This window comes from Crassostrea angulata, chromosome 3 (genome assembly GCF_025612915.1).
Source record: "Crassostrea angulata isolate pt1a10 chromosome 3, ASM2561291v2, whole genome shotgun sequence".
NCBI classification, from domain to species: Eukaryota; Metazoa; Mollusca; class Bivalvia; order Ostreida; family Ostreidae; genus Magallana; species Magallana angulata.
This window is the reverse complement of record NC_069113.1, coordinates 13,277,242-13,293,287: the sequence shown is the minus strand read 5'-3', so window position 1 is coordinate 13,293,287 and position 16,046 is coordinate 13,277,242. Positions and strand designations below refer to the sequence as shown.

Here is a 16,046-nt window from a genome sequence, read left to right as displayed (position 1 = left end):
ATCTCTTCCGAATTGGGGTTTTCTCATACTTGCTGATTATATACTTATTGATGATATAGAATGTTTAACAATCACTTTGCTGATACTAAATAAAATGTTTTCGATCGCTTTAATTCATATAGCTAAGCAAGTTAATAAGATATGCTGGGGTGGGTTGGAAGTACAACGGTAGTTTCAATCCAATGTTTTCTTAAACGTCCGCGTTAATTTGTTCCCGCCCATATCAAATGTTTTGACCGAACGGGGTATAATTGACGTAAGCTGTATATTTCCAATCTTGCCAGTTAATGTTCCGCGGTCTTATATACAGTGTATTAGTATAGTAATTGCGGTTTGTGTTGGTTTTATACTTTTTGTCAAAGAATGACGATAAATAATAATACAAGTCAGTATATATACTTTTTTAAAACCACGGTTTGTTAGTTATTTCTATTTACATATGTATCATCGCAATTCTAATGCACTGTTCAAGCCAATTGCACTAAAACATAACGGGTTTTCAACAAGCGGCAAGAATAATATATCTATACCGAATTCATATTTCAGGGAGTACTAAGCAGTTTCTTTTACCTCATTAACAATGCCGATACCCACATTTAACAAACTCGTAAAAGTGGTACAGCTGGTCAAAACTAGAAAAGGGTTACCGCCAATACCGGGTACGTAATAATAATAAATAAAGCGAATTTATGATGCACGTAAGTTCAATGACTTAACACTGTAACAATTCAAAATTAGTACAGAAGTTTTTAGGAAAATATTGAAACTGCGAATTAATCACATTTTAATGAAGATCATGTTTACCCCCTCCCCAAATTAAAAATAAATAAAAACAGTAAATGAACATCTGTGTGTAACAAGATTGGGTCACACTTTCATATTTGGGTCACACTTTCTTTAAGTGATTTGAGGACACGGTCAATAATTTTTTTTATTACTTTAACTTGAGTGTAATATGTAATTTTTTAAAAGAACGATTCCTTACAAAACACAGATGGTTCCAATTTTTTATTTCATTCAACAAAGTGTAAATGTAATTTACATGCTATAAAATTAACGAATGGATGTACATGTGGTAATTTATCTAGATCTAGTACATTATTTTTATATAACGTGACAAGGACAGAATAAATGTCCTCTGATTAATGTGTCAATGCTGGCTTCTCTTTGGGACGACTTAAATTAAAACTTGAAAGTTTATTTGATTTATAAAGGAAATGCCCTTTCGCATTTTATTATCTAAAGACATATGGAATATGAGAGAATACTCCACATTTTGATATCTTTACATAGCTACATGTAGTAAGAAGACTTGTATAACTGTACATATACATGCAAGATGCACATGCACACTTCGTCTATCAATAATTACGAGAACAATTCTAAGGTATATGATTTCTAATTTGTATTGCAAAGGAGGGAATGTTTAGAGCTCGATGAATAACTTTGATTGATAACTAGCATTTCATTAAAAATACCTCATTACATACGGACTCAAAGGACAAGATTAATGTCTTTCTAAGAATTTGATTGACGTCTTCGCTTCACTTCTTGCACTCTTGTAACTTATATTTCAGCATGTTCAAGGAATAAATCTAAATGTATAAATTAAATCTGAGCTGTAACGGTTTGTAGTCTCACAACATTTTTACACAAAATTCAATGTCATGACAAAAGAATATACATGTATTAAGACTGCAGGAGAAGTAGCATCACTGTCTGTAGTATAACCACACTGTCTGCAGTGAGTTCTCTCATAGTCTATGTAAGTAAACCAAGAGAAGTAACTCCAATTTTGTTTTTATAACTTTGATTAATACTGTCATTGTATCACTTAATTCCACACTTCCCATGGTCTGAATGAGACAGTTTGTAGAGACAGCAAGGTTAAAGGTCATGAGTTTTCCAGACATTGGTTGACAATCCGCTGTAGGTTCGGATTCTCCATGGCTGCAGCTATCCTCTCTTTGTCATTGATCTGTTTATTTACTAATTGATAAAAGAGGTTCATTACTATAACACATACGGTATTTTATTTGCAACATGCTTAATATGTATACTGATCACTGAATAGTAAAAATGATTTCTTTTTTGCATCCTGCTGGAATTAGCTATATTATTCTATGAAAAGCTACATTTACATACATATACATTCTGTAAATAAAATGGAAAAAGAATGATACTGAAAATCTCTTTAGAATTGATGATGGGCATTTCCATTCAAAAGCACAATTAAAAGCACCAACTCAGTAAGAAAGCTAAATAACAATGATACAGTAACACGAAACCAAATAACAGAGGGGTGTTTCTTTAAAAATAATCAAGCATCCCCAAGAACTCTATTTCATTCAAAGCACAGTGTATACAGTTGATTACCCAGTACATGTTTTAGCAAATTGGTTGAGGTTTATTTACTCATTTAATGATTCATCACAAAAACTAACTTTTGGCAGAATTTTGTTGTAAACATGTGTCTTGCCTCTCAACAACACTAAATATAGAACTATGGACTTACTATCATCAGCTGTCTCGTGTGTTCCCTCTTTTATGAAAATGTCCAGCTGTAAATTTTTAATCATAATTCAGTACTGTAAACCGTCAGCTAATCAGTAAACTGTACACAGTTCTACTTTTTTATTCAATTGCATTATTATGCTTAAGATTATCTTAATTCTGTTCATTATTAAATTTGCTAACTGCAGGGTTTTTACATTTTTTTTATGCATCCAAAACTACAAAAAAAAATACCATATAAACTTTTTATGAAAATAATAAAGCTTGCCTCAGGATTGTAGAGCAATTTCAAACTTCAAAATTTCAGTCAGTTATAAAATGATTGTTTATCATAACATGATGATGGAAATTTGTAATTAACAACTTTATATCAACTATCAAGACACTTTTAATAGCATTGTCAGTGTTTTCAATCAAGAGACATTAAGACTGTACAACTTTTGACTGAAGTCTAAGATTCCTTCATGATCCTGGAGCCTGGAATGATATACATGACAAATTGTACCTTAAATTTGTCAGGAATACTTGTCTCCAGTTTTGTCCTGATGCTTAATCCTATATAAAGAAAAAAATAAAAACAAAATACATCTTATTTTGATAACTTTTATTAATTATTGTTATTTTAATAATTTCTATCATGTCATTTGATTTGATTCAGATCAGTCAGATTTATAATCACAGAAAGACCAGTTAAAATAAGTTATAGGTGACCTATTGTTTCTTGAATGTGTTGTATGTATAATATTGTAGCAGATGGGTCTATATGGAACAGGTTCATTTCACTAAAGCTAAAGGAGCCGGAGTTTGATTTCTGGTACAGTCAAGATATTTTCATTGTTTATATGCTTATTCCTTCTTTCTTACTGAAAGAGTTGCCTTGGCCTTCCTTGATCAGTCAATATACGTACTTTTTAAAATTGTTTGGCTAAAAATGGGCTCCTTCGCCCAATAAACAGGATAGACCTAATTTTCGAAAAATACGGTAATTATTTTTAACATTATCACATTTGGAACATTTTGTTGAAAAGGAATGAAGTATATTTATTGGGTTATATGGACTGTGGATATCATTCTGGATAGCTCAGTCAGAGGTAGAACTCATGACTAGAGTTACAGGGGTCCCAGGTAATTAAGATTCCTGGTCTAGCCACATATCTTCACAGTTTATATGCTCTAGCATTCCCTTTTTCCTAATACAATATGAACAATAAAGTTCTGTTAGCAATTCAGCTCTTTGTTTTTCCATGGAACTCGAACTTACCAATGAGAGAAGCCAAGGAGCAGTGAGGCACTGTGGGAACAAACACAACTTTTATCAGGTAATCTTTATTTAATCGACTAACAGATACGTCTTCTTCAGAGACCACATTGAGCTCTTCTAAAGTTTCTGGTTTTTCAGGATCAATAATTCCCCGTATAAGATCTGCAATGAAAATATAACATAGAAACCATTTCAGCTAGCTATTGCATCATTAAATATAATATGTAATTTAATTAAACATTAACATAAATAAAAAATATCTAATAAATTAAACATAATTTACGTATTCATCAACTTGATCAAATCTAAGGTCAATTCAACTGTGGACTTCGGAATTTAATATTCATAGTATACCCAATACATCATGAGAAGTACATCCATGACTAAAATAAATATGACAGTTGTTATTGGGTCTTTCGTCTTGAGGTTGGAGATCACCTAAAGACATTTCATAATCATAGTAATGCATCGGAGATGCATACATGTGTAGTATTGGCATATGATATATTAGTGTATTGAACTTTTAGCTTAGGAACGACAATATTATAAATTCAGGAACTGGCCACAGGGGCTCGTCACGAAGTTTTTTCAACCTTTTATATATACCACCTCTATACTATAAAATACACAAGGGAGGAATCAAAACTCGGAAAAATCGCTACCTCCCGATTTCGGTCGCCTCGTATTAATTCTTCTCGGACGTTAAACCCTGCACTCTAGGTATCATTAGATCGGGAAAGGACCATAGTTTTTAGGAATACCTGCAAATTTTAAACATCGGCAACAATTTTAGAAGTTTTCACGCATTTTCTTCCAGTTTACTCTCCGGTGACACTTTCTTCGATCAGATGTCGCGCTCTCATTGGTCAATTCAATGTTGCTCAAGATAACTCGTACGAGGACTTGTATTTTAGAGGGATTTTCAAATGATATACAATCTTGCTTTGATGCAAGAAATACAAAGTCACGTCCTACCGAATGTCCGAGGTATGGTTAAAATATTTCTACATAAATATGAAAATTAATACATATACTCACCACGTAAAAAGAACTTCTTCACTCATCATTTGAATATCCCTCTAAAATATGAGTCAACGTACGATTTATCTTGATCAACAAAATTAACCAATGAGAGCGCATGAATAAATTTGGTGCGCAACATCTGATCGAAGAAAGTGTCACCGGAGAGTAAACTGGAAGAAAATGCGTGAAAACTTCTAAAATTGTTGCCGATGTTTAAAATTTGCAGGTATTCCTAAAAACTATGGTCCTTTCCCGATCTAATGATACCTAGAGTGCAGGGTTTAACGTCCGAGAAGAATTAATACGAGGCGACCGAAATCGGGAGGTAGCGATTTTTCCGAGTTTTGATTCCTCCCTTGTGTATTTTATAGTATAGAGGTGGTATATATAAAAGGTTGAAAAAACTTCGTGACGAGCCCCTGTGAACTGGCTGTAAAAATGTAGCCCAATGCCTACCACCAGATCATTTGGTATTAGCCAAAAGGCAAACAATTCAGTCTAAAACAGGAACAATTTCATAATGAAATCCTTGGCTAATTTTTATTATTTTTCACATAAACACAGTATCCGCACATATTGGCAAATTTTATAGAGGAAATTCGGGTAATTTGGTAACAAAACGCTATTGCTTTATTATGCACCTGAAAGAAAACTTACCGTAAACTAACTCTCTCATTTGTTTTAAATCTCCATTATCGTCATTTTCAAATGCTTCAGACATCACAAAACGTTCGTGCTAAATCCGGTTTGTGCTTTTCCATCCGAGTTCTTTCAGTTCTTTATAGTGAATTTTATTCACAGACCGATCCCGATATATTAATACCTCCCCGAAATTGTGACTTATTTTTAAAACATTTCTGATAAAAAAAAAATTATAAAATTTTATCGACGTAACAGTGATATACTATGAACAGTGTATATATATGCAGATTGGCACTGCAGGCACGTAGCATCAGGGGGGGGGGGGGGCCAGGGGGGGCCTGGCCCCCCCACTTTTTCTCGCAGCAACAAATTTTTTAAAATTTACATATAAAAAATTGAATTATAATGGTGTTGCCCCCCCCCACTTTTTTGGAAGTTAGTAAAAAATTGATATGAAAATAAGGAAATGAGTAGTGAAATGGAAGTAACCGCACCCCCCCCCCCCCCCCCTCACGGATTAGGATTTTGAAGATTTTTGGAAACTTTAAATTTACCTTTTTTTTTTTCTTTTTTTTTTTGCTTGTCAAGATTTTTTGGATGGGTCTGCCCCCCCCCCACTTTCAAAAACGATGCTACGTGCCTGCACTGATGCATTACATATAAGCATCCGCACCGCACTGAACATGGAAATCCGAATACGCCTTCTGAAATCACCTATAGCTTGTATCTCGATCTTCATAATATACAATGTGGAGACCACATTCTATATCTGTTCAAAACTTCTTTTGAATCATAATGATTTCGAGTTCCATTTGCCTGAATAATCATAATATGCTTTAATATGAAAATTTCAACAGTACCGTAGGCCACAACTGTTGAAATCAAATAAGGCCTTTACGATACACTATATCGCAATCATTGTTGCAGAGGGGCAATAATTCTACAAATCTAATTTTGATTGATAAAGTGCATGTATTATGAGCTTTTCCCAAGTCAAGTGTTTCTAATCCACTTTGTCTACATATAGAGAAGAGCACAACATAAATTCATGACTTGGGAGTACGATAATAGAGGTGCAATGTGTAAGTCTAATTTTGATTAGATCAAGGGAAACAGGTGCAACGACTTTATGTCTAATTTTTTAAAAACAAAATTCTAATTGCATCCCGTTTAATTCTGAAACAGTTTATTAATATGGGCATTATTTTGCAATCTGTCGTTTGAGATTTTCCTAATTTTTAGATATCATACTGTAAAGTTTTAAAACAAGACACTTTTAAAAATCTGTGTATAATATCATGCTAAAAATCTCACCCTCTCTCAATTTTGTTAACTCAGCTTCGATCTGCAATGATTATCCCTAAAAGGTTTCCCAAAAGACCAATCCATGCTAAAATCTCTCAATTTCATATCAGTTAGATGATGCTTGTACCAAGTACCAATATTTCGAAACAAAAAGAAAAAAAAGAACAATCCAGCCTCATAATAAAATTAATTTTCTTTGAGAACTTCATTTTATTAACAATGGAATATGATCTTCCACCATCCATTTTTCAAAATCAAAAGCATGTAACTGTGTTTACTTTTGCAAAAATAAAAAAATCACCAGGAAAATACAAAGTCACCTTCATTCATTCAATATAGCTATAACTATCTACTTTTATCAATTTTTTTTAATATTGATATTACATTTTCCAATATTTGTCTTGTCATGGCATATATATAATTATATTGGCAAAATTCCATATCAGTTTTCTCAAAAATTCCTTTTTGATCATAATAAGAAGACTAGAAAATTCTCAAAACTGTAACTTTCTCAGTTACAAGTAATAAATTATAAGAGACTACTTGATATCAAAAAAGAAAATTCCTCATGAATATACCCGTAACTGCTAGCTAGGTTCACATCAAAATTTAAACCTTCAATGGATCGCTTTGTTGCCACGTAAAGTGACTGAATTTTCTTCAAATATTTTTAAATAAATGACTGATTTCTCTGCAAGGTCTTATTTTAATAAAATAATCCTAACCACCTCTTCTCTATATGTTGGGATGGAGAAACGACCCTTATTTGAAAAGAACATATTCTATTTATCAATTATCAATTATTTATCAATTTTACCCTCTATTTGTCAAAAAGAACATTTTAAAAAGTTAGCAAATATGGAATTTAATATAAACACTGGCAAAAGGAGAAAAAAAGTGTTTTGAGTTGAAGCCCTGGTAAGATACAAAATTACCTAATGACACAGTTTTGATGTTGGTAAGTGCAAATCAAGCACTTGATTTTTTTTATTTTGTAACAATGTTGTTGAATCAATAAGAAATGTAAAAAGCAATTTTTATTACTACGAAATTTCATAAACCTATTCAAGAGAATAAGTGGAATTTAACATTACGGAAAGTTATATTTGGAAAAATGTATATATGTATAAAATTAAGAATATGTATGAGAAAAGAATATCAGAATTTAACTATAAATTGTTACATGGTATTTTGAACAACAATGCTTATGTAAGCAAGTGGAATAAAGATGTATCCCCGTTATGTGAAATATGTGAAGATGAAGAAAACATTATAAACATTTACTATATGACTGTAAAATTATCAAGACTATCTGGGAGAAAGTCAGCTCCTTTCTAAAATTTGATGTTACTTGGAAAACTATTGTACTTGGATTCTATACTGAAGTAAGCGACAAAACACTGCTTTTAAACAATCTAATAGCTTTTATTACCTTTAGTATGTATAATTATAAGATGAAATGTAGATTAAAGGATGGGAAAATTTCAGAGAAAAACCTCTTATTTAGTTTGAAAAGTAATCTGTGTATGCAAAATACTGTTCTAAAAATGACTGGTTGTATTAGAAATGATACTTACCACGATATAGGTGATTATTTGTAGACACTAAATGTGCGATGTATGATGATGATGATGATGGTGATGATGTTATAATGATTATGTGAATGAACTTGATTTTAATAAAAGGAAAAAAAAAAACAAAAAAAAAAACAAAAACAAGCACTTAATGAAAGATCACAGAAAAAATTACAGCGGATTCAGGAAATTAAGTCCTTATACTGTGAACCGTGAAAGACAGATACCAGCATATTCTTCCTTATGGAATACAATTATGCACAATATAAAAAGCCAACTGACAATGTATGTTTTTAAAATCATGTAAATCTTTTTCGTGTTTAAGAAAATGTACCCTTTTCCCCCAAAAATTTGGACTTAATCAAAATGCATTCCAACTGTGAACTCTCTCTCTCTCTCTCTCTCTCTCTCTCTCTCTCTGTTGCATAGACTTATCTTATACTTATGAAAAGTCAACAACTTTATCTATCACCTTAATTAATTATAACAATATATAGCCTCACAAATTTATTGTTCTTCTGCCATGTTTAAATACATTTTTGAACATCCGGAAGTCAACTTCTTCTCGTGAATAATCAATGCCTTTTAGTACAGAGAGTTCATGCAAAAAATTCTGGGCTCCTACTGGGATTACTCGTTCATTCCTAGATGGATTTCTAATGGAGTCAGTTAAAGCTATTTCATGTTTGTATCTAGTTAGACTGTCTTCTCTGATAAACGTCAATTTTCGGCTACTATTTGACTCCCTGGATGTAATTTAAATTTTTCAAACCTTATTGCACATCTATAGGAAAGCCCCAATTATATCCCAAGAGATGGCGTAGCTACTCCAAAAGTTTTAAGAGGAGTTCTGGGATCCATACTTTTTTTTTTGCAAAAAAACGTCATTTTTTGTTGCCCACTGATCCCCTTAATAAAACAAAAATTCTGGAACCTGTCACACTTCAATATGACACCCCAAATCATATTCTAGACAATCATTTGGCTAATGCAAAAAAATGACGTTTTTGAAACCAATTTTTTTTTGTAAAAAAACAAAAACAAAACAAAACGTTATTTTTCAGCCATTAAATGACCCCAGGACAAAATTGAAAATTCCGAAACCTTATTGCGCATCTATTGGATACCCTAAAACATATTCCAAGAGATGATTTGTCTACTGTTGAAAATGTAGGAGGTTTATAAGATGTAAGAGCAGTTTGAGGAAGTAAAACGTGACAGACGGACGGACGGAACAGGGTAACAACAATATACCCGAATTTTCTCTAGAAAGTGCGGGTATAAAAATGCTTGCATGAAAGTAAAAGCATATATAATAACATTTCAGTTATTTTTAATAATTATGATGCTTTCCTTTGTACAACTGAATCCCCAATTTGGCCCCACACTACACCTTAGGATTGTGATTTGAACAAATTTGAATCTACACTATCTGAAGTGGCTATCGCTAAAGTTACAGCTTTTGTAGGCAAATGTTTTTTTTAGAAAACAGATTTAAAGATATTTTTCTATACATTCCTATGTACATGTAAAAATTTCTCCCCCCCCCCCCCTTGTGACCCCATCCTACCCCCGGGAATCATGATTTGAATAAAATTGAAATCTCACTATCTGACGATGCTTCTAAACAAGTTTCAGCTTTCCTGCCGAAATGGTTCTTGAGAAGAAGAATTTTAAAGATTTACCCAATATATTGCGATGTAAAAAATTGCCCCCCCCCCCAATTGTGGCCCCACCGAACCCACGAGGGTCATGGTTTTCACAACTTTGAATCTACAATACCTGAGGATGCTTCCATTCAAGTTTCAGCTTTCCATGCGTAATGGTTTCTGAGAAGAAGATTTTTTAAAAGATTTACTCTATATATCCCTATGTAAAATTTTTGACCCCCCTCCCCATCGTGGCCCCACCCTACCCCGGGGGTCATGATTTTCACAACTTTGAATCTACACTACCTGAGGATGCTTCTACACAAGTTTCAGCTTTTCTGGCCTAATGGTTCGTAAGAAGAAGATGTTTGAATATTTCTCGAAATTATTAAAAACGCCTTACTGAAGCATTGTAAACATTAAAATCGGGAAAATATTTTTTGACCGAAATCGTGACCATGCCCCTTTAAGAAATAAACACAACAGAAGCGACCGAAAAGGGCCCCAAACCCGGCGCTTTTATGAAAAATATCACTATAAGGAAATGTAGGGTTTAACCTCAACACTAACATATATTACAAGTTACTGTATACTAGACAAAACATTTGTTTGTAAGTTGTAGTTATCTGAGGTTCATGAAGCTTAATTTTTGCCGTTGTTAACTCAAAGTGAATTTTTTAAATAGTTGATTGCAATTTCCGCATTCTCCCGAGACTTGTACATGTTAATTAATTACATACAACAGTGAATAAAAACTTTGAAAACAAATTCAAGGAAAACAATTAGATCTTTACTTTGAGAACGAGAACATTTTTAAACACATTTGATAAACTAGATAACAGAATAACAAAACAGAAGAAGGAGAAATCTCAAATGCCATTGCTTCATCGATAAAATAAATGTCAATTCAAATCAATCTGGACTGAATGTGACAGACATCTCTATACCAGTTCCAATTGTTTTATTTTAATTCTATGAGTATAAATTAAGTTAAATTCTTTTTAGAATTAGGATAAAAAATTAATTTCCATAAATACAAAATTTACATATATTTTTCAATGAAAATATAACTTCAATGTACCTTCATAGACACAGACAAAAATATCTCGTGCAAATTGATGGGTTTTGAGACTCATTTTCAGAATAGGATATCCTCATTTGAGACAAAAGTAGATCCAGTGTTCTGTGACATCACATGTTTTTGTAAAACTTTGAATTCTTTAAAAATTGTGCAAGATAGTTTTATTTATTTTATGTGCATATAATCACATGGATGTAATTAAAATTATTGGTAGGTTCAAGATATTTTCGCACTTAATTTTATACTAAATTTCCAAATTTTTATATATTTTATCTATGCAAAGGGGAAATAACTCTTTTTCTGACTTTTCTCTTAGTTGTATGTCTAAATGCTATAGTTTTTCTAATTTCAACGATTAATTTTAAAATATTTTTGTAATTTTAGTTTTCTGATAAAGTCGACATTAAAATTAAACAAGAAAAACAAATTTCTGCCTACAAGATTTTACTTTTAACAAAAAAAAATACATTTTTCTAATGCTAAAATATGCTTTAGTTTATGTTTATCTGGCATCTCAAAAAGTGTGATGACATGTATATTTTTTCTAACAATTGATGACATTTAAGTCTATTAAGTCGAAATCAGTTTGGTTTTTCAACTTTCCTCAGAGAATTTTACGAGTATGGAGCTACCTTAACCAAGCTTTGACCCATTTCTCAACAAATGGTCGTAGAGTGGACACAAGTGACCTCCCTTCATATTTTTTCATATTTTAAATCTTAAATATGTCTGTATGTGTACATTTCTAAGTGATTTAAAAATACATTGTTCTGCCCTATTGTGCGTAATTAACATACAAAATAACATGTTGAACGTCATATTTATTGCTTTTGTATCTTTTGACAACAGTTTTAGTAAGTTTTCGACATAAACAAGCCAGTTCAAGAAATTTTTACAGTTTTCTTCTCAAATGTAAAAGATGACAGCACATCCCCCTTAACACAAAGTAAAATTTATAAACATTTTGATTGTAGTTTTTGCAGTTCTTCCAAGATTTGAACATGTTAATTTTTACACACATCTGTTGATAAAAACTTCGTAAACGGATTTTATATTAGGAATATATATACATTTCAATTATCTCTTTACTGTGAGAAATAGAACTTTTTTCAACATATCCAATTACTTACATATACCGGCATATAACAGAATTACAATAAATATGTTTTCTTAAAAATCTTAAATGAAATTGCCTCTTTGAAATAAAAGAATGCCAACTGGCTAATTTTATCTTTTGTCTAATATAATGTTAAAAGAGTGGACACACATGAATCTTCCCCTGTTTACCTACATGGTCTAAATTGTGTTTTCCTTATGATATATACCCAGATACATGGACAAAGGCATAATATACACGTACATTGCACATATTTAAATTAAATCTCTTAATTCATTTTTGTGATCATCAGTTACCATCAAAAAACTATTACATCAAGAAAAAAATTATTTAAAAGTTAGTAGACATGGATTATAAACAAGTGCAAAAAGAAAACAAAATGTTTGAGTTGAAGCACAGGCAAGTTCTGTGTGAGTACATAATGACCTAATAACAAAGTATTGAATTTGATGTTGATCATTACTGAACAAAACAAGCACAAAATGAGAAAATGCATACAAATCTTAGTGGATCAGAAAATACAGAACACAGGAATGATAATACAACCATGTAAATTCTTTCTCACAGCTTACAATTTTGTATTATATAAGAGACAAGAGGCAAATGCCACTGTATGTTAAACATTCTTCTTCTTTTTCTCCTTCTGTTACACAAATTACCTCATTAATGAAACGTCAATAACTCAATCTAAGTACACATGGAAACACGCTTTCACAAATGGATTTTTCTCCTACCATACTCGAAGGTAGTTTTAAACTTTTGAATATTAACTTGATTACGTTCATATTCAATTCCCCTAAGTACAGAAAGTTCAGGCAAAATAGTTTGGGAACCTTCCTCTGCCCATATAGGAATAACTCTTTCTTTGCTGGCTGGATTTCTAATTGAATCCATAAAAGCAATTTCATGTTGGTACCTCATTAGATCATCTTCTCTAAAATTGGAGGTTACCACTACAAACAAGAATCTGCATCTGTGAAACACCTGCCCGGTTGTTTTAAAATAGGACTGCACTTCTGGAGCGAATTCATCATAAAGAACAATATTTAGATTATCAATGTATTCGCCCAAGTTTGACACCAGTTTCTGACGTAAATCCATGACCAAGGGTTTGTCTTCTTTAGCATACAATAGTAAGCCATCATGCTTTTCTGTAGAAAAGAAAAACAACAAAATAAATGTCTCAACTGTTTCTTCTTTCAGGGTTTTTTAGTGCATTTGTATAGATTTTTAGAGAGGTATCTTCGAATATTTTAAATTGTCTTTACTTTACAACTGTGTTTTACTCAGTCTGAATTAATATTAAAATAAAGAAAAATTTACAAACAAAAAAATAATAACGGTTACCGGAATGCGGCTGATTCGAAACAGTGTCCTGGTTATTACAAGGACCAAAATCTTCCTCAACATCGTGCTCCCTCAAATTTCCGCTGTCAATTCTATCATATAGCAAAGTAGTGTTTTCATTACAGTGAGCAGCCTGCCTGTTTGGTTTAGTAACTGTGGCACTGTGTCTATTGCCATCGGCTGGGTCAAATTTATCCTGTAAATTGTCGGGCTCTTGGGCAGATTTTTTTACAGAACTATCTGCTTTTTCTTGATCTTCTTGTTTGGTATTTCGTGTACCAGTTTTAATTGACTTAACGGATGAACCTGCGTGTAAATTTATAAAAATAAATTTACATATTTAAGCAATGCACATTGATTTAACGACCCTCGAGCTCATTTAGCTAAGAGGATAAAAGTTCTAACAACTCACAAGTTCCTCTCCTTAAATAAATATAACAATAGTTGTCATGCATATGAATATAGAACAAAAGAAAATATTGATATACACAAAGAAATATTATTTAAATCTCAAGGATTCGTCTATAAACTTTTGTACAGAAGCAAAAATGCTTTTGTTGATATGTAAAGGAAGGTTGTTGTTGCCATATAAAAGTAAATCAGTATCAATATTGACTAAATCTAACATAAACAATTGATCAAACATGTTGTTTCTCGCTCTACAGTATTTTTTACAAGAAAAAAAGAAATGATACACATCTTCTGTTTGACCACATAAACACAACGGATTATTTATAATATTACGTTTACAAAGATCATAGTTTAATACACAGTTATGTCTCAGCTTTGTATGAATAGTGTTGGTACAGCGTTTACCAAAGGAAAAATAAATAGGGGGTTTCGTAACTTTAGGCATATGTTTGCAAAACATATTGATTGGGGTGGCTGTTCTGGCTTCTTTATTTAGTGAATTCCATTGATTGACAGCATTAGGTACAAATGATTTTTTAAGTAAATCTAACCTGCACTTAGGAACATTAAACTGATCCTTGTTTCGTGTGTTGTATCGCGATATATTTTCCCTCTTGTTAGGAATAATATCACATAAATAATCAGGCAGACTCCCCATGTTAAATTTGAACATAGTTTTCATCTTGGCGATGTATCGTCTGGTTTGTAAAATTTCCCACCCTGTTTCTAAGTAAAGCGCTTCCCTTGGTACAAAAATTGGCAACCCAGTGACAATTCGTGCAGCACACAATTGGACCTTTTCAAGTTTGTCTGCATCATGCACAGAACAGCCATCCCACACAATCGACGCATATTCAAGGGTAGGTCTATTGAATGAAATGTATAATTTAGAGAGATGCTCTCTACCCAATTTATACTTAAGTTTTTTTTAAGGTCCTAATTTTTTGTATGCAGAGTTTACAATACCATCAATGTATTCAGACCAGCTGAGATTTTGCGATAATAAAAGTCCTAAATGGCGATGGGATAAATTATTTGCTATTAAACTTTGCCTATAGTTGGTTTGTATGAGCATAGTTTTACCTTTTTTTAAAAAGTACCACATGTACAGCACTCCTATAGCTAGTCCAAAAGCAACTGGAAACACTGTTTTATACATAATAAAATTAGATATATTATTCTTCTGAGGGAAATGTATTCAGAAATACGCGGATGACTAATTTTATTCTCTTTTGAGAAGTGGACAGGCATAGCCTACATCCACTTCTCTTCGCAAGCCCTCATAGTTTGATTCTGGAAAACGTGTAAATGTCGGAACCAAAGACGGTTTACGCTTCGACCCATGTTTCGACTCCAGTTTCCCTGAAGTTTCGTGATAGACCTACTATTTCTACATTTTAAACATTATTGCATCCATATATCACAAAAAAATCATCACTAACCCGGTGTCAAATCATTTTCTCAACTTCTACATCCCGGGTTTAAATTTTGTGTATCACATTGTTTATCTAGGTCAGCGCAGATTAAATGTTTGTGTTTCGGATAAAATTGGAAACCTAATAAAGACAATAATGTCAAAAACGTTACTTGATCAACTTAATCTTACAATGTACAAACCAATACTGAGTCACAAAAATACAAAGTGATATTTCTTCCCTTTTTAAGCATCTCTGATGGTGACAAATTTTGCTCTACAACTGTTTTTAAACATTAAAACGAATTTTGATTAATATAGCATACAAGAAAGATTAAAATGAAGGGTTTTTATTGTTTTATGTGACATGATTATTTATTTAATCGTATGAATTTTGTCTATTTGTCTTAGAATGTAAAACCATTCTTTATACCTCTTTTAATTAAAATAAAAACACCTTTTATCTAATGTCTTCAATCAGAACAATATTTTCCGTTTTTTCCGACTCTAAATTTTCTACTTTTTAAACCTCCCATAGCGAGCGATCGCATAATTTAAACCCGGAATGAAGAAATTGAGAAAATGATTTGACAGCGGGTTAGTCTTGATTTGTATGTGATATATGGATGCATTATTGTTTCAAGTGTAGAAATAATAGGTTTGGTACGAAAATTGAGGGAAACTGGAGTCGAAACAGCGGTCGAAGCG

General features: G+C 32.2%; 1 protein-coding gene and 1 long non-coding RNA gene across 2 annotated transcripts; both read right to left on the bottom strand.

The window, feature by feature from the left end:
- Positions 1-993: 993 nt before the first annotated feature.
- On the bottom strand, positions 994-5,594 carry LOC128178949 (cytosolic iron-sulfur assembly component 2A-like). Its single transcript, XM_052846387.1, has 5 exons — positions 5,456-5,594; positions 3,776-3,937; positions 3,020-3,069; positions 2,516-2,561; positions 994-1,989 (listed from the first exon to the last, which is right to left on the bottom strand). The coding sequence occupies exons 1-5, from the start codon at positions 5,517-5,519 to the stop codon at positions 1,895-1,897; spliced, it is 417 nt and encodes a 138-aa protein (XP_052702347.1). The 5' UTR covers positions 5,520-5,594; the 3' UTR covers positions 994-1,894.
- A 6,256-nt stretch (positions 5,595-11,850) lies between these two features.
- Positions 11,851-13,787, bottom strand: LOC128177148 (uncharacterized). The gene is made up of 2 exons (XR_008242813.1): positions 13,514-13,787; positions 11,851-13,317 (listed from the first exon to the last, which is right to left on the bottom strand). It is a non-coding gene; the product is annotated as an uncharacterized LOC128177148 (long non-coding RNA).
- Positions 13,788-16,046: the final 2,259 nt, after the last annotated feature.

Coding starts and splice junctions, on each gene's coding strand:
- LOC128178949 (XM_052846387.1), bottom strand. CDS start 5,519: ATGTCTGAAGCATTTGAAAATGACGATAATGGAGATTTAAAACAAATG. Junction 3,938..5,455: donor AATGAGAGAGTTAGTTTACG/GTAAGTTTTCTT, acceptor TTTTCATTGCAG/ATCTTATACGGGGAATTATT. Junction 2,562..3,019: donor GTATTCCTGACAAATTTAAG/GTACAATTTGTC, acceptor AAAAATTTACAG/CTGGACATTTTCATAAAAGA.